The sequence below is a fragment of the Sus scrofa genome, chromosome 2 (assembly GCF_000003025.6).
Source record: "Sus scrofa isolate TJ Tabasco breed Duroc chromosome 2, Sscrofa11.1, whole genome shotgun sequence".
NCBI classification, from domain to species: domain Eukaryota; kingdom Metazoa; phylum Chordata; class Mammalia; order Artiodactyla; family Suidae; genus Sus; species Sus scrofa.
The window spans coordinates 77,048,853-77,071,398 of record NC_010444.4 but is presented as its reverse complement, the minus strand read 5'-3'; the positions used below and the strand labels follow the sequence as shown (position 1 = coordinate 77,071,398).

General features: G+C 55.4%; 1 protein-coding gene across 3 annotated transcripts; it reads left to right on the top strand.

The window, feature by feature from the left end:
* DAZAP1 (DAZ associated protein 1) lies at positions 834-22,509 on the top strand. 3 transcript variants are annotated; one of them, XM_005661388.3, is made up of 12 exons: positions 834-1,066; positions 7,774-7,814; positions 8,312-8,478; positions 9,363-9,428; positions 11,129-11,239; positions 11,761-11,809; positions 14,692-14,774; positions 17,399-17,552; positions 18,922-18,951; positions 19,049-19,189; positions 19,993-20,169; positions 20,690-20,793. In XM_005661388.3, the coding sequence occupies exons 1-12, from the start codon at positions 1,038-1,040 to the stop codon at positions 20,776-20,778; spliced, it is 1,137 nt and encodes a 378-aa protein (XP_005661445.1). In that variant the 5' UTR covers positions 834-1,037; the 3' UTR covers positions 20,779-20,793.

The window sequence follows — 22,546 nt, the reverse complement described above, 5'->3', positions numbered from 1 at the left end:
TGACCACTATCTGACACCACCATACAGATCAGCTTTTAATAGGGTCATTGTAGACCTGGGTTTGGCGTTCCCTGCCCATTGTAGGATATTTACCAGTCCCTGACCTCCACCCACTAGATGCTGGTAGCACCCCCTCACCCAGTGGTGACTGGCATGGCTCAGTATCCCCTGGACGAGAGGGAGGCTGAATCATTCTGGATGAAAACCACCGGTGTGGACAGATGAGGGCAGGACAATGCTTGGCACATGGCAGGGACTCAGTATGTTTTCATAATCATTGGATTTACAGCCAACTATTGGATTTGATTCCAGTTCTTCCCTTGAATGGGTGACCTTGGGCAGATAACTGAGTCTATCAGACCGTCTGTATCTTCTGGGAGACTGGGGCGGGGGTGCAGAGCGCGCAACCGAGGTGCAGGTGCAGAACTTGGCCTCTAGCGGCTCCGCGGGGGTGTGGGCGTGGCCTCAGCTCACGGCCGACACCGACAGGCCTCCGCCACCTCCCACTAGAGACTGAACAAGGAAGCCGCAGCCGCGCCTGCGCCCCGCAGTGCCTAGCCCCGAGCGCCTGGCCGCGCACGCGTCCCGCCGCGCACGCACGCACGCAGCACGCGCACGCCCTCGGGGCGGGGCCGGCGCCGCCGCCGGCGCGCAGGACTCCATTTCCCAGTGTGCCCCACTGCGACGCTAGCAGCCCTCGAGGAGAAAGGCCGACTTGCGGTTGCCGAGCTGCGGTAGCGAGGGCCCCGGCGGACGCACGCACGCACGCAAGCACGCGGGCGCACCCCTGGCCCCGCCCCCGGAGGCCCCGTGCGGGAGCGCGCCCGGGTGTGCGCAGGGCGGCGGCGCGGGCGCGGGGGCGCGCGGTGACCGTTGGCGCTGAGGGGAGGAGGCAGCGCGGCCGTCGCCGTTGCGCAGATCCGGGCCGCGGCTGTGGGGAGGGTGCTGGGGCCAGTGACCTTCCGGAGGCGGGAGCGAGCCAGGGGGCCCGGACGCCGAGCGCCGCCGCCGCCGCCGCCGCCGCCGCCGCCGCCGCCATGAACAACTCGGGCGCCGACGAGATCGGGTGAGGACGCGCCGGCCCGCGCCGCTGCTTCGGCCGGCCCCCGCCCAGACCCGCCCGGCCCGTCAAGGTCACGCCGCGGGGCCGCGCCGAGCCGGCTGCTGTGGGGCAGGGGGCTGCGAAGAGCGGAGGGAACCTTGGGGGCCGGACGCCCCGCCGCCTCGTGGCCGGGCACCCCAGACAGGAAGCTAGGGTCCGAGGAGTCTTGAGGGGGAGAGCGCCTTGCTACCTCGTGGCTGGGGGTCCGGGGAGTCGGGGGAGGTGTTCAGGAGTCCTGATAACCTCGTGGCCAGAGACCTCGAATGGAAACTGGGAGTCCTGAGGGTCTGGGAGTCCTGAGGGTCCGGGCGTCCCGCCGCCTTGTGGCTGGAGACCCCGAGCGGGACCCGGGAGCCCAGGGAGTCCTAGCGGTCTCAGCGCCCCGCTGTTTCCTGGCCGGGAACCCAGAGTGGAAACCTGGGAGCCCTCGCAGTCTTTTGCCGGGGGCGGACCCCTCCTCCAAGCTAGAGTTTACGGCTTGGCTGGCGGACCCCCAGTTAGGAACCACCTTGTCTGCACCCGGGCATGCCAGGGTTTCCCTTTGGGGGCCCCGTGCTCCTGTTTCTCCTCGGGGACCTCGAAAAGAAACCCAAGGGATCCAGGGCACCCCCAGCCCGTGCACAAACTTGGCGCGTCAGCGCACGTGGCGGGCCGGGGTGCGGGGGGATCCAGTTCTGCCGCCGCCCAACTTCTCCCTCCCGGAACTCGAGCGATGGTCCCCTTCACCATCCCCTGTCCTCCTAAGTGAAGGTTTGCAAACCGAAGGCTGAAGGCCAAGGTCATGGGGCCGATCTCTGGTTGGCACTCCTCGTGCCCTGTGGTGCCCACCGTCTCAGCGCCTCCACACCACCTGATGGGTTGTTTGCAACTGTTTTTTGTTGTTGGAGCCCCTTTCTGCTTTGCCCCCAGCTAACCCCCATGGGTGTGCTTAAGATAAAGAGAAAGGGAAACGGCGGTGGACAGACAGCTTTGCTTCAGAGGTCTTTCTCTTTGGTGCAGCTATTAGAGGAGGTTTGTTATAGCTAGGTTTTCCCTTTTAATTATAGCTTTGCCTAATGCTAAACGGGCTGTAGATGAGAGAAGTGATCCCAGAGGAACCAGAAAATCCAATTCTGCTCTGGTCTAGGGGTTTGGTCTAGTTTTCTTTGCAGAGACTGGCTCCTACAGCATCAGCGTAATTTTACAGTTAAATTCTGGGAAGATGGCAAAACAGCCTGGGCTGGGTTTCCGTGGCCTTGTGTACATTTTTCAGTGGCCTTAGCTTTGAACAGATGAGGTGTTTACAAAATGCTTGATTTGGTGAGTAAGTCATTGTTTGCTGGTGGGTGGCTGGCCTCACTGAGCCCCTGCCTGGCTCCAGCTGCAGGTTATACCAGAGGACATCAAATGTGATTTGTGGCCTCCCCACTCCAAAAACCCCCTCCCACTTAGAGGACCAGAAGGAAGGCGTTTAATTCCTGGCCTGGTTTCTTTAGGAAACAGCTCCAGGCACTTGAAGGGTGAGTTGTATGCTTTGGGTAAATGACAGGCTGCAGCGTGCTTCCGATGGGAAGCTAGGAAGTAAGGAGAGAGAAAGAGCCACAGAAAAGGGGCAGAGTCTCAGGGGAGAGTCAGTGGCTTCACAGCTGCTCCACATGAACCAAGGAAGAGAGCCCTGGATTGGTGTCCCCTTGAGGAGGAGACTGCCAGATGGGGTGTCTGCCATTTCTCCCCAACAACTTGCAACAACTCCTGGGATCTAAGGCTGTCTGGAGGGTTCCACCCTCAGCACCACAGACCCACAGGCAACTAGGGGAGGCTGCACAGCAAGAAGTAGAACCAGGTTGGGGATTAGGGGCTTGCCTGGCTCTGTTCCCCTCCCCATCCTGGCAACCTGAGTAACCTGAATTTTAAAGTTGTCGATCTCAGATGTCCCAGAAACTTTATTGCTTTGTCTAAAAGAATTGACCAGTTTCAGTTTTATGTAGGAGCCTTGTTTCTGTTTGATGTTGCAAGTCCAGATTCACTTGACTTCAGTGCTCTGTGTAACTGTGCTCCTATAGTGCCTGTGACCCCGTCCAGCTCCCTGACGACAGGCCACATTGGCATTTCCTGCGAGGGGACCATAGTTGCTGACCTTGGGGTGGTCACCGTGTGTGTGTGTGTGTGTGTGTGTGTGTGTGTGTGTGTGTGTGTGTGTGTTGTGTGTTGTGCTTGGATGAAGTGATGGTGGTGCATGTTATTAGGATGTGACGCTCTGCGTCCTGATCCCTGATGACACCCACCCTCACCTCACACCACCTCTGCTTTGGTATCTGGTCAGCCCCTCCCAAGGCAGAGGGGCTCTTCCCCTTTCCTTGACAGGGACCCACATCTTCAGGAAGCTTGTGCCTGGGTGCTGTTCCCTTGGGTTGGGGATCTGCACTTTTGAGTTTGAGTCTTTGTTTTGTTTTTTTTTAGGTCCGCACCCATGGCATATGGAAGTTCCCAGGCTAGGGGTGAAATCAGAGCTGTAGCTGCAGGTCTGTGCAGCAGCCACAGCAACACCAGCGTCAGAGGTTTAACCCACTGAGCAAGGCCAGGGATTGAACTCACATCCTCATGGATACTAGTCGGGTTTCTTACCACTGAACCATGACTGGAACTCCCTTGAGTTTGAGTCTTTGAAGGAAAACCTGGCTTAGCGATGAGCGAGGCCTTGAGGGGAGAACAGAGTTGGTGAGACCGCTGCTAGGGGTGGTTCATGGTTTCAGTGTCCTGGTTGTCACTGTTGGCCAGATCAGAGCTGGGCTGGGTCTTGAGGGCAGTGGGACGGTAGGAGCAGCAGGTGTCACATGTGGCCTCAAGAAGTCAGGGTGCAATGGGCAGGTGTCCATCTTCCCTCCTGGGCCATTGGGCAGGACAGGCACTCACCTTGCTGGGGGCTAGGCAGCAGCCAGGGTTGTGTCCTCACTGTGGCCTTGGAAAGTCCAGAAGAGCTCCCTGATTCAGACCCTTGGTGCCTTACAGAGGCCTCTTGCTGCTCACCAGTGCTGGGGGCAGACGCTTTCGGCAGCTCCAGGCCTTGAGAGAAGTCTGAGGGAGGCTTTATCTGGCACGTGTGGTTCTGCTGGGCCACCCTGGGCTGGTGAGACTGGGACACCTGGCCGTGACTGGGGCAGGGGGAGAGCCCCAGGGCTGGGTTGGGGGAGCAGCACTGGGGAGCTGTCTCAAGGAGACAGGGACAATATAGGCAGGTGCCCAAGCAACTTCAGGAGGTGGAAGGGTCCTGAGGAGGAGCCTGTGCACCTTTCGGGGTCAGTCTCTTTCTGGGATGGTCAATTTGCAAGGGCTTTGAATACAGAGGCCCTGTGTTTGAGCTCTGACTGGGCCTGGAAGGGTGCAGACCAGGAGCACACAGCTCACTTTGCTAAGCCTGTTGTGTGGGCACCTTTTGAGGGGGGAGAGGTGATTTACTGTGGGGTAGGGATGGGGTGCTTCTCTCTGGGGCTCCTCTTTAGCATTTTGAAGGTGTCCTGAGCACTGCGGGGTGTGGAACAGCATGTGTTCCAGGGGTTGTCCATGACTTTGGGAGGTACTTTGCTTGACCTGGTGATGCACAGGCCCTCCATGTGGCAGCTGGTGGGTGGTGGCCCCTCCTCAGAGCCTCTGCCATAGGCCCTGATGGACCTTTGTAGTTCTGGCTCTAACTGTTCTCTCACAGGGCAGGGCAGACTGGGGCTTAGGAGGGTCAAGGAACGGCAAGGGTCATTCCCTGGATGGCCAAGCCAAGCAGGGAGCCGGTACTCCTGGCGAGCTGGCCCACTGCACCCCTACTTCCTGCTGTGGGGGTGCGGCATGCCTTCTCCAGCCAAGGTCTGGCAGGGGGCAGTTGTCCGTCAGAGGCCCTGGGCACCGTGGCCCTGCCTGGGGTACTGAGTGCCTGCCCCTCTCACAGCCTGGCCTGGTGTTCATGTGTTATGGGATGAGAGGTGATCTTAACTGCTGGTGGAGGGAGGTCCGGGTTGCAAGGTCAGTGAGGGGGGGCTTTGGGTGTGGCCCCCAACAGCCACCTTGGGGCTTCCTGTCTGTCACAATAGAAGGGCCCGGAAGTGGGATGGCTCCCTGACTGCAGGGTGGCAGGACCAGTGTGGCGAGGTGAGGAAGGGGCGGACACAGGCCTTTGATGGAAGGGTGCAGGCGGCCTGGGCAAGGGAACCTGCTGGAGATTGACTTTCTGGTATAAATGCCACATGGTTGCCCTAAAGTATGCAGGGCAGGAACAGAGTCATCCAAAACCAGTTTTCAGTGTCAGCAGGTGGAAGAGGGTGAGTGTTACCCAGAGCCTGGTGTCTGGGCACTTGTATAGAGCCCCTTCCAGGAGGAAGTCGGCCACCCCACTCTTGGGGTGCAGGGGTGGGGTGGGAGGCAGTGTGCTGAGAGCAGACCACCTCTTGCGGGTCCCCTGGGTGACAGAGCCTGACTCTGGGTCACCAGGTGTGGAGGAGCGTGATGGAGCCAGGAGGTCCCCTTTGGATTTGTGGGGTGTGGGGTCTTTGAGGGGCCCTGACTTCCTGCTTCAGCTGAGTGGTGGCTCTGGTCCCCTTCAGAGCAGGGCAGGGCTGGAGGGGGGAGCTGGGGTTGATCAGCTGGTCTGTTCATCTGCGTTGCCTGTGGACGCCCAGCAGTGCCTGGGGTTACCGGGCTCTGAGTGAGTCTGTCTAGGCTCCCCTGGCAGTCCCTGCCACCTTGAGTCAGTGAGGTCTCTTGAGGTCTTCTGGACCCTTTGGCCTGCGCTTTGCAGACCAGAAGCAGGAGGATAGAAAATAGAATCACGAAAAGCACCCAGGACGGCACTGGCATGGCATTTTCTCTACCCTGAGCAGTCTTCATCTAGTGGTTTATGTACGCTGAGACTCAGCAGAGCAATGACAAGGATCGGAGCACAGGTCCCTGCATCCTCTTCCCAGGGCAGGACTCAGACTCCCATGGGCCAATGTGCTCCTTTTGCCCGTGCCTCAGGTGCAGGTTACAGGGGAAGCCAGCTCCAGACACCTCTGTGGACGCTCCTATGTGTCCTATTTCTGAAAACAGGGCAGCACAGTGATAAAATCAGGAAACATGGTATCAATACCGTGTTGTACCGTCATTCCTCCACTGTGTTGTACCATCATTCCTCCACTGGGCAGATTCTGGTTTTGTCAATTTCGGGGATGATGGCATTTCTAGTTGTTTCCCCTTAATGTTTGATTTCGAAATGTAAATGAGGGCTGGAACCTGGACTGGTCAGACCAGTTCCTGCCTCCTCCACAACTGCGGCTCATGGGGGTTGGGTTGCCTAGAGGGACACCTGCTTCATGCCTGGGTCAGATACAGGTGAATTGGGGTGTTTTGGTTTTGTCTTTTGAGAATGCTTGCAATCTCTCTTCTCTGCCTGGAACTGTTTTTCCACAGCAAATTCAGTTGTGCCTGTGCTGAAGGCCTGGGTGGAGAGGCATCAGCCAGCTTCGAGCTTGCCCTCCTGGGTGTGGCCCTGGGGGAGTGGGGAATGGACAGAGGCCCCAGGCCCCAGGATCAGTGGGAGGCAGGAAGAGGCCTGGCCTGACTTGGTGCGTAGGATGTAGAGAGAGGAGGCCTGAGTGTGAGCCTTCCCCTGCTGCCCTGGTGCTGGCCCTTCTAGAGCTCCCCGACAGCTCCAGACACCCACCTTCCTTGTCCAGGGGCTCTGCAGCGCCCTGTGTGTGCGGGGGTGGGGGTGGGGTGTTGAGGTGGCAGTGGGTCCCTGTCTGGGGGCAGAGACACTGTTTCTTACACACTGAATTTCCCAGAGAGAAGGCCACAGTGGAAAAGAGCCCCCAGTCACTCCTTAAGGCATCCCAGAGACCGTTTTGTCTTGGAGCCAAGCGAGGTGTGGTTGGCTGGGAATGGGGCTAAGTTTGGGCCATGCACCAGCATCTGAGGACCCTCACTTAGCACGGGGATCCAGCTCTGAGTATGATGGCCTTGCCCCTTTTCCCTGCCTTCTCTGTCATATTGGCCCAGGGCTGGAAAAGCTGCAACACAGGGGACCTCTTGGGACATGCCAAGTGCCTCTGTCCACTTGGGCCCAGCCAGCTCGAGTGGCGGGCAGTAGGAGGGCACAGTGGGTTCTGGACGTGCCCAGCACCACGTAGACACAAGGCAGCATGACCACTAGAACTTTTCCTCTCAGACATTCTAGAGTGTCTGCCCAAATGGACAGCCCAGTCCACCCTGTTGTGGCTGAGCTCCAGGGACCTTGCCTGGGATCTGAGGGGGTCCTTACACATGACCACTGGTAGATATCCGAGGCTTGGTCCTACAAGCCTCCACCCCACCCGCCGCCTTTCTGGTTGGATGTGATTTGAGATCTGGACTTCTAATTCACAGTATTTACGAAGGTAGAAAGGGAACCTGGCTGTAACCCACCCTGGGGCCAGCATGGTGGGGGATCCCGTTGTGTCTCCTGCAGGAGCCCTTTTTCTTACTGTGGTAAAGGTCAGCATGCACGAGTGACTCTGGATGTTATAATACTCGCTCCCGCCATGTTGGCAGATCTCAGAGTCATTTTTCAATGCCTTCAACTGACAAAGCCATGCCAGGGCCATGCCCCTGGGTTACCACCTTCAGCTGGGCCAGATGGGCAGCACCTCAGGCAGAATCATCTTGACCCTCATTTTCTTGTTGAATTACAGGAAGCTCTTTGTGGGCGGTCTTGACTGGAGCACCACCCAAGGTAGGTGCGGACGGGCAGCCGGCTTGTGACCTGGCTCTTCAAGTGCATGAATTTGTTTCTTTAGTTCTGGCTCTCTGTGTTGTCTTAGTTCCTGAGGAGGGGGCTTGGGATCTGGAGTTAGCTGAGGCAGAGAGGAATGATCATTGGCTTTGGAACTTGATCTCATGTTAAGGTTTCAGGACAGGTTCCAGGGAGGAATTTGGAGGGCAGTTTCCTAGCTCGGGGTGGAGGGTGGAGCAGGCAGGGCTCAGGAAGAAGCTTGTGACAGCAGCCTGGAAGTTGAGGCGATCTGCCCTATCTCCTAGGGCCCTGCCTGCTCAACTGGACCCCTCCCTCCTCCATCATCCCCATATCAGTTGAGTGGTTGGTTTAAAGGTTACTAGTGGTGGGCTTTCCAGGTCAGGCTGCCGGGTGGGGAGCAGTGTGTGCATGCACACTGGCCTTGACCCTGCCTAACACCCTGGTGTATGTGTATGTCTCTCCCGGTCTCTGAGCAGAGACGCTGCGCAGCTACTTTTCCCAGTATGGCGAGGTCGTGGACTGCGTGATCATGAAAGACAAGACAACCAACCAGTCTCGAGGCTTTGGGTTTGTCAAGTTCAAAGACCCGAACTGCGTGGGCACTGTGCTGGCCAGCAGACCACATACCCTCGACGGCCGAAATGTGAGTGTCCGCCCCTGAATGAAGCTCTCCCTGTCTTTGGGATGGGGGAGCTTTTTAGGGCCATACCTGAGGCACATGGAAGGTCCCAGGCTAGGTTTCAGATCAGAGCTGTAGCTGCCGACCTATACACCACAGCTCATGACAACGCCAGATCCTTAATCCACTGAGTAAGGCCAGGGATTGAACCCCTATCCTAATGGATACTAGTTGGGTTTGTTACCCCTGAGCCATGGTAGAAACTCCTCTCTCTTTGGTGTGGCTCCTCAGCTCAGCTCTGTCCCCAGCTTTGGTAGTGTTTGTGTTGAGGACTGCTTTCCTGTGGGGTTTTATTTATTTTTATTTTTTATTTTTTGTCTTTTTAGGGCCACACTCGCACCATGTGGAGGTTCCGAGGCTAGGGGTTGAATTGGAGCTGTAGCTGCTGGCCACGGCCACAGCCACAGCCACGCCAGATCCAAGCCCTGTCTGCAATCTACACTACAGCTCACACCAACGCCGGATCCTTAACTCACTGAGTAAGGGCAGGGATTGAACCTGCACCCTCATGTTTACTAGTCAGATTTGTTTCCGCTGAGCCACGATGGGAACTCCTGCGGGTTGGTTTTAAAGGGTCAGGCTTAACCAGGTTAAGGATCTGGCATTGTCACTGCAGTGGCTCTGATTGCTACTGTGGTACATTCAGTCCCTGGCCTGGGAACTTCCATGTGCCATGGGTGGGAAATGGGGAAGGGTCAAGCTTGGGCTGGACTCTGGGCAGAGTGTACCCCAGGTGATCTGATGGGGCCTGGGCCCCTTTGCTGTGCTCTTGGCTGTTGCTGCTGAACTTCTTTTCGGGGGAAGATAGCTTCGTGTTCACAGATTGGCTCCTTTGAAACTTCCAACAGATCGACCCAAAGCCATGTACACCTCGTGGGATGCAGCCGGAGAGGACACGGCCGAAGGAAGGATGGGTAAGGGACTGGGGAGCTCCTCCCTGCTTGTTCCGTAGCCGGGGTGGAGGAAATATGTGCCTTTGGTATAGTGCTCTTACTCATTAAGATTGAGAGCCGCAGAGGCCTTCCCTTTTAACATTTGAGCAGCTGAAAATTGCTGAGATTTACTAGACATTGCAAGTTTTTTATCTTGTAGCCAAGAAGGTTCTTAGTAGTCTACCTTAAAAATGACAGCTTACAACCCAGTTGTCATCAAGAGCCTTCCAGTCCTCCCAAGTGGAAGGACTACCCCAGCCTGCCCAAGTGTTGAGGCACCCTCTCCGCCCCACTCACCTCTCTGCTTGGAGGCCCAGCTTCCTCAGCTCTCTACTGGCCTTTACATGTCCTGCTCTGCTGACTGTTCCCCTCCAGGGCAGTTCAAAGTCCACCTCAGGGATTTTCTGAACTATGTGTGGCCCCTGGTATTTGGCCATCTGGAACAGACCCACCCTCTGTCACCCAGAAGGCTCCTGTTCTTGAAGAATGCCCTGCTGGATAGGGCTGGGCTGGAGCCTGGGAGCCTGCATTTCTAGTAGGACTCCCATTTGTTGATGCTAGATAGGGGCCTTAGACCAAGTTTTATTTTCCAACTCTGTTATAAAGTATCAAATACAGAAAAATTAAAAGAGTAGTAGAGAGAACACCTAAATAGGCTTCCCAGAGTCAAGAGTCATTAATTGTTAGGATCAATTACCTGTACAGTCATCCCTGTACAGTATCCGCGGGACTGTTCCAAGACCCCCCCCCGAGGATGCTAGGATCCACGGATACCCAAGTCCCTTCTGTAAGCAGCATGGCATTCTCCCACATACTGTAACCCGTCTCTAGGTGATTTATAATAACCTGGTACAGTGTAAATGCTGGAAGTTGTTGGCTGGCACGTGGCAAATTCAAGTTTTGCTTTGGGAATTTTGTGGAATTTTTTTTTCCCCTCAAAATTTTTGATCTGCGTTGGTTGAATCTAAGGATGCAGAACCCAAGGCTCCAGAGGGCCAACTGTGCGTATACCCATCTCTGCCTGCATGTTCCACACCTGCCAACACACCTGCCACACCACCCTGTCCCCACACCTGAGATGCCTTCCCGGAGTCAGTGTGTCCACACAGCCAGCTGTGAGACTTGGTTTGTTCACAGGCCTGTCTTAGCTCTTCTCTTGAGACTGGGGTCCAAGCAAGGTTCAGGTTCCATGCGACTTTGATTCTCCAGTCTCAGCAGCTTCAGGAAGGCAGAGGAGCCCTAATAGCTGCACAGGCGATGGGCCTCGAGCCCTGCGTGCACCCCTACCCCCAGAGTGCCCAGAGTGCAGTCTCAGAACCCCTGTGGCTGGGGGCTGAATAGTGGGAAGAGGCGGTGTTGCAGGTTGTCCGCAGAGAGTGGGGTCTTGGCAGGGAAGGCGAAAGTGAGCCTCAGTCACTGGAACTTTGCACCATCCTCTTTAGTCTCAGTTTGCCTTGTACATGCCACCCTGATTTTCCTTCTTTGCTCCGAAAGCTCTTGGTTTCATGCCACAGAGCTCGACAGTTCTGCAGCTCTGAGTATGAGGCACTGAGCCCTGCTGTAGCCCTGGAATCTCCAGGTGCTTGGTTCTGGCCTTCAGAGGCTGCAACACCCAGCTGTGGGGAGCACCCCAAGGTCCCCATGTCACACTTCAACTAACCATCTTCTCCTTCTTGAAACAGCAGAAAGGACCCAGGAGTGATAACAGTAAATCCAATAAGATATTTGTCGGTGGAATCCCTCACAACTGTGGTGAGACAGAGCTCAGGGAATACTTCAAGAAATTTGGAGTGGTGAGTCCTCCCTGAGCCAGCAGCTGCTGGTCAGGGTGGGAGTGGCGGGCCTGTATCCTGTTCCCGGATCCTTCCCCAGACCAACTGTACCAGAGGCCACCTTTCCTTTCATGGCCACTCACATCCCAGGAGTCTTCATGGCTCCTCTAGGCACCTGGAAACCGGACAGACTGGCTTCCAGGGAGGCCCCCAGTTGGCTGCAGCCCCCATGGAGGGAAGTGCTGGACCAGAGAGCAAGAAAGGGCTTCAGTGGGCTGTTGTGTCCATCATTCCCCAGCCCCCAGGACCAGAGGTGGTCTGGATTTCTGGAAAAAGCTGAATCCTCTAGAATCTTATGTGGGCTCAGAGTTCCTTGGGGGGTCATGTAGGGAACTCAGTTCTGGTTCCCTAAGGTACACGGCTCTTACCTCTCTGCTGAGGACCCTGAACCCCTGGTGTCCCCACGCCCCCGCCCCACAAGCATCCTCCACCTGCTCGAGGCCCCGTGGGCCTGCGTCCTCAGACACCCGTCTCTCTTCCAGGTCACAGAAGTGGTCATGATCTATGACGCGGAGAAGCAGAGGCCTCGAGGTAAAAGAGATCGAGTTTGTCCTTGACCTTCCCTCTCAGATGGCAAACTATTTCACAATTAGGTGGTGGTTGTAGCGAGCATTGCCTCAGAAAAGGGTGATTTGGAGACAAATGATTAAAGTGTAGTCCCTCCCCACGCAGCCCCCAGCCTGTCTGCTTCCTAAGGTCAGACGGTACAGTCTTTTTGTTTTTTAGCTCGGTCTTTTGAAGTTTTTACAACTGGACATGAATTTCAACATGGTTTCTGTTTTTAAGTGTATCCTGAAAGATTAGTGTTTCTTTTAAATCGTGAACTTCCTCACTCCCGACCTCTCCTATTTTAAGTTCACTCCCACAAAGTCAGGAGTCCCGTTTCATGTCTAGGTCTGCCCAGCTCGGCTTGAACGTGGTTTCCTTGATCCATCCCATGCTTTTTTCTTGTTTCCTGGTTCTCTTTCCCCTAAGTCAGTGGGGCAGGCAGGGGGAGGGGGAGGGCTGCCTGGCACACCCCACCAGGCTTCCCAAGCTGCCCACACTTGCACGTCCAAATTGGTTTGCGGGACTGGGACACTGGGCACCCAGTTTCCGTGCCCTTTTTTTTTCTTTTTTCTTTTCTTTACTCTTTGTTTTCTTTTTTCCTTTTTTGTTCTTTTTCTTTCTTTTTAATTTTTTTTTTCCTTTTGTGGCTGCTGCTATTTGTCCCTGCCTCTATATTTTGGTTCCTGAACGGCTTTTGGACCAGCAGCCTGAGCTGATCTGCGTCTAGGCTCTGCAGCCCGCCCCACCCCTTGAGGCAGCCGAGCCTGAGCCGGCGCCGCCCGCAGCATGCGCCCGCCATGCTGGAGAATAGTTTGCCATTTGAACCTCATCTCCTCTTACTCCATGATTAAGTAACATATCCTCACTTCATGTCTATTAAGCTGTTAAGTCTTAGGCTTAATTTTAACGTAGACATACTTGCTTAGTGACATACTTAAGTGTTTATAGTAAAGTACAGTAATGTTAAGTAAGTTGTTTTTCCTTTTCTCTCTGTGAATTGTTTGTGATTAACGATATCTCTTTAGATTTCTCTTCTCCAGGTGCTAAATTATATCACACAGGTACAGGCCAGTCCCGCAGTCAGAGGAGGGAACGGGCTTTGCTCCAGTGGGGTGTAAACGAAGTTTCAGTGTGTTTCTGTTCCGCTCCTCAGCGGTGATGTCGCCTCTTGACAGACAGACGCGTCCCTAGAGGCCCCACCCCGGGGTCCTTCCCCACGACTCACCGCCTCTTGCGCTATCAGGACCGGCCCTGTGGCTTCAGACCCTCCTGCACTTGGAGAGAATGTTCACTTTTTAACCTGCCGCTCATCACCCATGTTGTGTTCCACCATTTGCCTCCGATCTTGAGATGCCTCGGGATGCGGGGATCCTGAGGCTGCTCTTAGATTCCCCACAGGGCTGCCTGTGGTCCTCATCCTCACCTGGGCCCCGGGGGCATGCCAGCCACCTGACTGGGGATCCAGGCAGGAGGAAGCCGGCAGTGAGGGCGCATGGGCGTGACCCTTGGGGCTGCGTTCCTGCGTGGCTCATACCGTTTGACCGTGGGGCCCCCAGTGCTAGGCAGGAGGGGCCAGGAGCCAGGCCAAGAACAGCAGCTGGTCAGTAGGCACCCTAGAAGGCTCACCCTTGCTTCCTCCCCTTCCCCAGCCCCCTCTGCAGTCTCCTCTCCCATCCCTATCTCTCGGCCCATCTGAGTGTTCCATCCCATGACTTGGTCCCTGGCCACTGTCCCCACATTCCTGCCACTCTGGCTCCTGTCTCCTCTGTTGTGTTCATCATCCTTCCTCCGCTGTGTACAGGCTTCATATGCGTGCGTGTCACACTCAGGCACACATGTGCAGAGAGGATGTGGTCCTCCCTGTGAGCCTATCACTCATGTTTGATCTGCCTTCTCCTTGTCTCCATCTTTCTACCACCACAGTTCTGCCAGGAATCTTTCCATGTGGTCCCTACAACTGTGGCCCACACCCCTCTTCACCCAGCTTGAGCTCCTCCCTGGGCCACTCCCCTCCCCCACGACCCTCTCAGCCCTTGGCCCTTCCCTGGCCAGTCCTTTGTTGTTCGGGGTCTTCCGGCAGCTGCCTGCCACCAGTTTCCTCTAGTGCTCAGTGCAGATGGGCCCCAGGGAGCCAGAGCAGCAGGCTCAGGACTGGACATGCCATGTAGCCGGGCGGCCGAGCTCACCAGACCAGCAAACTTCGTTTATACTGCACTCTTGTGTTTGGAAAACGCTAAATTGTTTTCCCCTTGAAAATTGTCTTTTTGATGACATGATGCCTCTTGCTCTTGCTGCCGACAGCAGTGTTTGACCTGCTGGAACCCGTTGTGGCCTGTATCTCTGTGTATTTATTCACGTAGACACGTACAGATAGATACCTGCATACATACGTACGTTACCTTGGCAGGACTCCTCGGGCTTACCCAACAGCGTTGGGCAAGCTTGGCGAGGCTCTAACTGGTAGAGACGTACCTCTGTTTAATGCGCTAGAGCGATATACGGCTGCTGTCAGCACTAGCTGCAAGTGATTGCAAGCCGAGGGGGAGGACCTGGGTTTCAGAAAAGCGGAAGCGCACCCACCACACACTCCATCAGTGTTCTCTGAACCACCCGGGCCCTCAACACCCCACTGTCCGGGCCGTTGCTTTCTGTGACATGCCCTGGGCTGTCCCGAGGTGGGCTCTGACGCGGAACTTTGCTCAGGGCTGAGATCTCCTGGTTGCTCGGAGCCTGGCCCTGTGGCTTCACACACTGGCTTCGCTGAAACCCTCGGTCGATCCCTCGGCCCGTCCCTAATACTGTTCATCATCCTGTTTTGTGTCACAACACCCTGCTACCTTGATTCACTCTTCGTCGTTGGCTAGGTTTTGGATTTATTACTTTCGAGGACGAACAATCAGTGGACCAGGCTGTCAACATGCATTTTCACGACATCATGGGCAAAAAAGTGTGTAGTTGTAGTTTTATTTTACCTTAAGACCAAACCAAGTCTTAGGCAACCTAGGGATTTCACTGGAAATGAAACTCCCTTAACAGAAGGGCCAGGCTATTCATCCTGGGACCCTGTCACAGCTGTGGGTTGGGCCTGGTTCTGCAGGAGCAAGCTTTGCGCTGGAGCCCCTTGCTCTGGAGTTCCTGGGGGGCAGGTGGGCGGGCTGGCGTCCAGTGAAGTCACAGGTTGCCTCAGGCTCGGTTTCACTGACCACTCCTTCAGATGTGTGTCCCCTCCCCGATTGTCCCGTGTGGCCCGAACTGTGCTGGGCAGCGAACCTCTGAGAACAGGTTCCGTGTAAAACTGAAGGCATCGAAAACATCCTGAAGGATTGGTTTCTAAATTGGGTCACTTACTGTGAACTCGGTACCGACCACACGCTCCTGGTAGTTCTTAACTCCATGCAGTCAAGTGACCTCTGGTTGTTTCATCTTCATACTGTGTTGCTGCCAAGGAGGGAACCTCGGAAGGTGGCCCAGCCCCTCATTTTCCCCAGTCCCGGGAGCTTGTGAGACCTTAGCTCTTTAGTGAGCCACCGCTGGGGATTCTGCAGTTTGCAGAGGCTTTGGCTCCCCGGGACCCACTTGTCATGCCCAGCCCTTCTGATGAAGCCCTGGCTGATGGGTCAATTAAGGTGTGGAGGGGGTCTGGCCCCATGGGTGTCCCCCAAACCCCATGGTTTGCAGACACAGCAGCAGGCAGGGCTGTTTTTTACATAAAGGAGGCTGAGTTTCAGTTGTAGGTTTAATCAGTTCCATTTGAACCTGGCCATGAAGGAAGCACAGTTGTGCTTTTGGTTTTAGACATTCGTTGACACTGAATTATAAGTTAGTGTGCTGATTGTATTTATTTATTTATTTTGGTGGAAGTTCCCAGGCTAGGGGCCAGATCGGAGCTGTAGCCGCCATCCTGTGTCACAGCCACAGCAACATGGGATCCGAGCCATGTCTGCGATGTACACTGCAACTCACAGCAACACTGGATACTTAACCCACTGAGCAAGGCCAGGGATCGAACCCTTGTCCTCATGGATACTAGTCAGGTTCATTACTGTTGAGCCATGATGGGAACTCCAGCATGCACATTTTACGGATGTGTGCTATTATGAATGCAGGTGCAGAGACTGTGTCCTGTGCTATAAGGTCCTGTGCATTTACTGCTGGGGAGTGAGGGCCTTCCAGGCAGAGAAACCTGCAGAGCGCAGGGATCTGCTCCCAGCCCAGTTTTGCAGGACCCAGCTGTGTCCCAGTCTGGTCTGCATGAGACGAAGGCTGAGCCCTTGTCTTGAGTGCAGGTATCTGCATTCATGTTCCCATACAAAGAGTAGGAGAGGTTTTTTTACATCACAAGGGCTGCTTTGTTTTGTAAGCAGTAACAACATTCCAATAAGGAAAGTGTGAAGACTCATTAGTTTGAGTTGTTTGAAATGGGTCCTCTGGTCCTGCTGTCACACATCCCTGAGCTGTGGGGAGGGGGGAGGGTGTTCCTATCCTTTGAGCATCTTTGGGGCATCAGAAGGTGAGGTCTTTGTGCCTTAGTCCACCACATGTCTGTCCTCTCACAGGAAGGGGTTCAGGCAGCATCGATAGGATTCTGAGTGCATGGTCCTTGGCTCACCAGACTGTGAGACTCCAGGGACGGAGGACTCCAGGCACATCCATTGTCTCTTTCTTCTCATTAAATTTATCCTACAGACAAGAAAAACTGGGCATCTTGAATGCCGAGGCAGCCCTGCATTTGGGGTTTGCCATCATCTGCCCGCATTGGAAAGGCTGTGTGAGGGCACCGGGCAGCCTTGGTGCCCAGCCCCAGGGGGTGGGCAGGCCTGTCCATCCCCCATCTGGCCCCTTGGTACTGGCTACCAGCACATCCAGAGGCAGGGTCCCGGGGCTGCTGACCTAACACAGTATGAAGATTGCTTACTGATTCAAATGTCCATTTTATTGCATGTTTGTTTACTTTTTTGTTAGATGTAATGTAAGATTCTCTTATCACATCCATTCCCTCTGACATTTTGAGTTAATTGAGATTCTTTAAGCGTTAGCCTGGGGAAGGTAAGTCTTTATCTTCCATTAGACATTTTAAATAAAAACCTAAGTAAACCAATTGTGTTTCTCAGGTATGAGCTGAAGGCGCAAGGCAGGGTGGGGGCTCTGGAGGGGCCAGTGTGGCCAGAGATGCCTGTGGCAAGGGCTGCAGTTGTTGGGACAACCCTGGCCTCTGTCCCCAGGCTTATGAGGCCATTGAAGGAGGATGAGCGTGGCCTTGACTTGACTGAAAGACCCCTTGTCACGCTCACACCTCAGGGGCTCTTGGTGCCCAGCCCTGCTCTGCAGTGGCAGGGGCTCTATGTGTCTTACAGTTGTATCTGTTGTACCTGAGAAACATTTTTTATAAACAAAATTTTTTTAAATTTTTTAAGAAAAAGTTAGTGGCCTAAATAAGGTTAATAGTTAAGTATTTAGTTTTAAGTCATAATAAGATGCTAAGTGTAGTTGTAAGTTACCTGAGGGTGTGTCTGAAGGGAAGGGGGTCCAAGACGCTCGGTGTCTCCCTAAACCAGAGCTCGGTTTGTCTAGGTGGAAGTTAAACGGGCCGAGCCTCGGGACAGCAAAAGCCAAGCGCCAGGACAGCCGGGTGCCAGCCAGTGGGGCAGCCGGGTCGTCCCCAATGCCGCCAACGGCTGGGCAGGCCAGCCCCCACCCACGTGGCAGCAAGGATACGGCCCGCAAGGTAAGGCTGCTGACTGCATTGAGTTGTCGGGCTCCCTCCCCATCCAGCCCTGAGGTCCCCTGCCCAGCAGAGGTACGTGCTCTTCCTAGGAGCTGGCACCATCGCTGCTGGTTTGTGGAGCAAGAAAGGGGATATGCGGCAAAGCCATCCTGGCTGTTGGGTCCTTACCTAGTCCATCTTGAGGGGTGTGAGACCCTGGCCAAGGGCCAAGCAGCTGAGTAGGTGGGAATGCTGGGCAGGGCCTCGGTGGCGTCTACCCCGACTGCAAGCAAGTGAAGCTAAGTGACCAGTGGACTTGGCCTTACCTTGGAGAAGAGTGGGATTTTCACCCAGTGGGAAGGAAGCAAAGAATCCGGCTTCTTGGGCCCTTTGGTTCTGTTCCTGCTCCCTGGGCTGTAGGTCCTCACTTTGGAGTCGGCAGAGCTTTTAGGGACAACTTCATGGGAGGATTGGGGTGGCCAGGGTCCCCAGACTAGGAGCCTCTGTCCCATCCCTGTTTCTGTTTCCACCCCTGGGGAGGCCTGGTGCCCCAAGCTCCCAGAGCCAGCTTGAGACTTCAGCTCTGGTCTCTCCAGAGCTGGCTTTTTTTTTTTTTTTTTTTGGTTTTTTTTGGTTTTTAGGGCTGCACCCGTGGCATATAGAAGTTCCCAGGCTGAATCGGATGGGTCAAATCAGAGCTACAGCTGCCGGCCTACACCACAGCCACAGCAACGCAGCATCTGAGCCACATCTGCAACCTATACCACAGCTCACAGCAACACCAGATCCCCAACCACTGAGCCAGGCCAGGGATTAAACCTGCATCCTCAAGGATACTAGTTGGATTCATTTCCACTGCGCCACAATGGGAATTTCCAGAGCTTTTATAGTGTTGCGGTTCCCTGGTGGTACAGCAGGATGTGGCATTGTCCTTGCAGTGGCTCAGGTTGCTGCTCTGGCTTGGGTTCAATCCTTGGCCAAAATACATATGTTTATATATAAATGTAAATATATATATACACACACACAAATTTATATACATATAATATTTTATTCCAGCTGTAGGAAACCATCTGGTGAGACCAGGTGCCCCCACACCCACCAACAGGCAGAGAGCCAGCACTTGGCCGCAGGCCTGCCCTGGATCCTGTCCACTAACCCCCAGCCCAGCCCAGGTCCCTGATCTGTGGGCATCCCCACTCTCTCCTGTGACAAATTCTCTTGAACAGCTGAGGGCCTCTAGGAGGCTCGGAGCTTCTCGGATGTCTCCCCTCCACCCAGGATATGTCAGGACACCAGGTCCCACAGGAGGGGTGGGGCTGGGGGGGTTGGTCCCCAGCCACCCCCATGTGGCTGACAAGATACCAACTCCTCTTTGTTTCCTGTGCAGGAATGTGGGTGCCAGCAGGACAGGCAATAGGTAAGTCCCTGTTTGGAGAAAAGGGAAAGAACAGCCTTGGGGGTGGGGCTATAAGCACCTGCCTGTCTTCATCCTGCTCTGTCTCCCCGTACTCCAGGTGGCTACGGACCGCCCCCTGCGGGAAGAGGAGCGCCCCCACCACCCCCACCCTTCACTTCCTACATCGTGTCCACCCCTCCAGGAGGGTTCCCCCCTCCTCAGGGCTTTCCCCAGGGCTACGGCGCACCCCCGCAATTCAGTAAGTGCAAAGGCCTGCGGCTGGGCCAGGTGAGCCTGGCTGGGTGCTCCACTGCTCACCTGCCAGCTGGCCCCAGTTGGAGGGTGGCCTGGGACGTGTCACAGCAGAGATTCCACTCAGGTCGGGGTGTAGGGCTCACCCTGTACTTCAAGTTGAGGGGGTAACACATGTGCTCTGTGCTGTGGGAGAGCCGAACATTAGTCTGGGGCATCCCTACCCCACTAGCCCCTGTGGTGACCAGTTGCCCAGTGGGAATAAAACGCCTCACCTGACCTGGTAGGGCCAACAGGTGATCGATCACTTGAGTATGTCATTGGGCCATTGGAAAGTGTCGCCATCCTGCCTTCCCTCAGTCCTTGGGCAATGTGCCCACTCAGCCCTGCCACAGTTAGACCCACCAGAGTTTGCAGGCCTTTGGGCCACCTGACAACAGTGCAGCCCTTACAGAAAGGCTTTGCCCACTCCCAGTCCAGATCAGAGCTGGGTGTCTAAGGGTGGGCATGATGCCTTCAGTGACAGCTCATCCTCTTACCGTCTTCCCAGACCACGTGGTTTAAAGGGTGTCCCTGCGTAAACCACCATCTCTTGCTGGGGGATGTGCCCTCTATCCGCTTTGCCAGGCTGGTTGCTGGTCATTCTCTGCCTGGCCAGCGGGGTTTGTTTCCTGGGGCTTGGGGTCCAGCCCATGCATGTCCTCGGGGCCTAACTGCCCCCCCGCCCCACCTCCCCCCAAAAGTTGTCTGGGTGGCTCCAGAGGGCTGGGCTTTGGGCCTGCACTATGTCTTTGTCTTTCCTGTCTGCAGGTTTTGGCTACGGGCCTCCACCTCCCCCACCAGATCAGTTTGCCCCTCCAGGGGTTCCCCCTCCACCGGCTACTCCAGGGGCAGCGCCTCTGGCCTTCCCACCACCTCCTTCTCAAGCCGCCCCGGACATGAGCAAACCACCGACAGCCCAGCCTGACTTCCCATACAGTCAGTATGGTGAGTGGCCTCCCTTCCTGAGTCAGCTGTTGGAGGGCTCGGGTGACCTTGGCTCCATCAAACCTGAGACAGGAAGGCTCTTGGTGTCTCGAGCCTCTGCTAGGGTGCTGGTGAGGAGCAGCCAGGCATGGCAGGTGTCTAGGGCCTGTGAGTTTGGGCCCTGCAAGCCTTCAGCCTGGGGTATCTGGGTCTTCCAAATGCACAGTGCAGGGCAGGCGGGAATGTGCTTTCTGTACCAGGCTTCTCCAAGGGTGCTCATCCAGCAGATGCTCATCCAGCAGATGCTGCAGCTCATGGGAGGAGCTCATGTGGGTCAGGTTGGGCTCTGGGTCTCCTGACCTGAACAGGTGCCCCAGAAGCCCTAGGTCACATACTCTTGTTCCCCTGGGGACCATCCCACCCAGAGCAGGATGAGTCGGTGGCATGTGAGTGTCGCTGAGAGCAAGCGTGTGCCCCTCCCTGCCCCCACCTCTCTGCCAAGGCCCCCTGGGGCAGTCACCCTGGTCTCATCTCTTGCCAGGCCTGGGTACCTATTCTCCAGACCTGCCAGGCTTCGGCCCACACTTTGTTTACACTCTTATGGTCAGGCTGAGCAGTGATGTGGCCTAGGTAGGTGGCACCTCCTCCTTGGTCCCCACTGCCTGCGCCCAAGCACGGACGCCACCTCCTCTGCTGCCCTGGGCGGGGGTGGACCCAGCTGTGCCCTCGGGGACGGGCCGCCACTGCAGGGCAGCACCACAGGCCCAGTGGGCAGCCAGGACCCTGAGACGGGCCTACTCTGCCATGAGTGAGGGGGTCTGGTCCTGCTTGGAGGAGGGGCCTGCCTGACCTGGGCAGGTTTTACAGGGACCGAACTCTGTCTTCCGCTGGTTTGTGATGTTTTCTCAACTCCGAAGTTATGGTGAGGAGTTCCCCTTGTAGCTCAGCAGTAAAGAGTTCGATCGGTATACAGTGAGGACGAGGGTTCAATCCCTGGCCTCGCTCATTGGGTTAAGGATCTGGCGTTGCCGTGAGCTGTGGTGTAAGCTGGCAGCTGCAGTTCTGATTCAACCCCTAGCCTGGGAACTTCCATATACGCAGGTGCTACAAACCAACCAAAAAGTTACACTGAATTTACTGTGTGTTCCACTTGAGAACAAGCTTTCTAGAAGGCCAAGGTCCATCAAGGCAGGCCAGTTAATCTGTCTCAAGCTCAAAGGCCCTTCCAGTGGCTGCATCTGCTGCTAGGTCCCTAGCCCTGAGCCTGGGGAGTGAATGAGTGGGAAGGGGACAGACTAGTGGATCCACAGGGTCTGGGCACTGCTTTTCTTCCTGTGAGAGAAAGCTGGCCAGGTCTCCCAGGTGGGCCCTCCACCCCCTCTCCCTGCTCCATGGATGCCAGGGCAAGCAGAAGCAGCCCCAGCTCACCGGGCTCTTCCCCACAGGTTACGGACAGGATCTGGCCGGCTTCGGACAGGGCTTCTCAGACCCCAGCCAGCAGCCCCCCTCCTATGGGGGCCCCTCAGTGCCGGGCTCGGGGGGTCCCCCTGCAGGCGGAAGTGGCTTTGGACGCGGTCAGAACCACAACGTACAAGGATTCCACCCCTACCGACGCTAGCTGCCGGCGCCTAACAGACGTCAGGCAGCTGAGACCCAGGATTCAAACTTGTGAACTCGTGACAATCACAAACTTGGCTGAAATATCAACTCGACCTTGGGGGGAGGGGGGGACGAGAAACTTTTGGAGGTGGCTGTGGGTGTCTGGACTGAAGTTTTTAAATATATTTCTTTCTCTAACCCATCAGCACAATAAAAAAAAAGTCACTGGTTCAACAACAGGGTTTAAAAAAAAGTCTTCAGCTTTAATTCAAATCTTCAGGTTTCTTTTCTTCCTTTTTTTTGAAATTATTTTCCTGAGCCTTTTGTTTTACCGTATATTGTAAACTTTTATGTTAAAAGAAAAAAATATACATTTACAAATTGTGAGATTTTTAAGAGAAATTTTCTACGATGTATACTGGCTTATTTTTTAATTTAAAACAGGGTTTCCGTCGGCACTGGTGGTGGTGAGGGGCAATTTTAGTCTCTCACTCCTGGCTTTGAGGGTTGGGACTTTTTGGTCCAGAAACTCTGGGAGCTGAAAGAAGAAATCTACTGAGTGTGTTTTGTTTTTTGTTTATTCCTTGGTTTTGTCAACTGGCGTGCCTGGCAGTGTCTGCAGGTGCGCTGTGGGGCCGCACCCACCTGTGTCCGACCCAGCATCAAGGACCAGGAGGCCTGGCCAGCTGATCTCCCACGCACGTGGCTTCAGGGCGTCCCCGCTGACCAGTTTGAATAAAGAAAGTGCATTTGGATTAGAAATCCACGTTGTGTGTGTTATTCCCCCTGCTGGGAGGAG

Excerpts from the sequence above, each read along its gene's own strand:
- DAZAP1 (XM_005661387.2), top strand. The coding sequence starts at position 1,038 with ATGAACAACTCGGGCGCCGACGAGATCGG. Across the intron at positions 11,240-11,760 it reads ACTTCAAGAAATTTGGAGTG|GTCACAGAAGTGGTCATGAT; the intron begins GTGAGTCCTCCC and ends TCTCTCTTCCAG. Across the intron at positions 19,190-19,992 it reads CGGCGCACCCCCGCAATTCA|GTTTTGGCTACGGGCCTCCA; the intron begins GTAAGTGCAAAG and ends TCCTGTCTGCAG.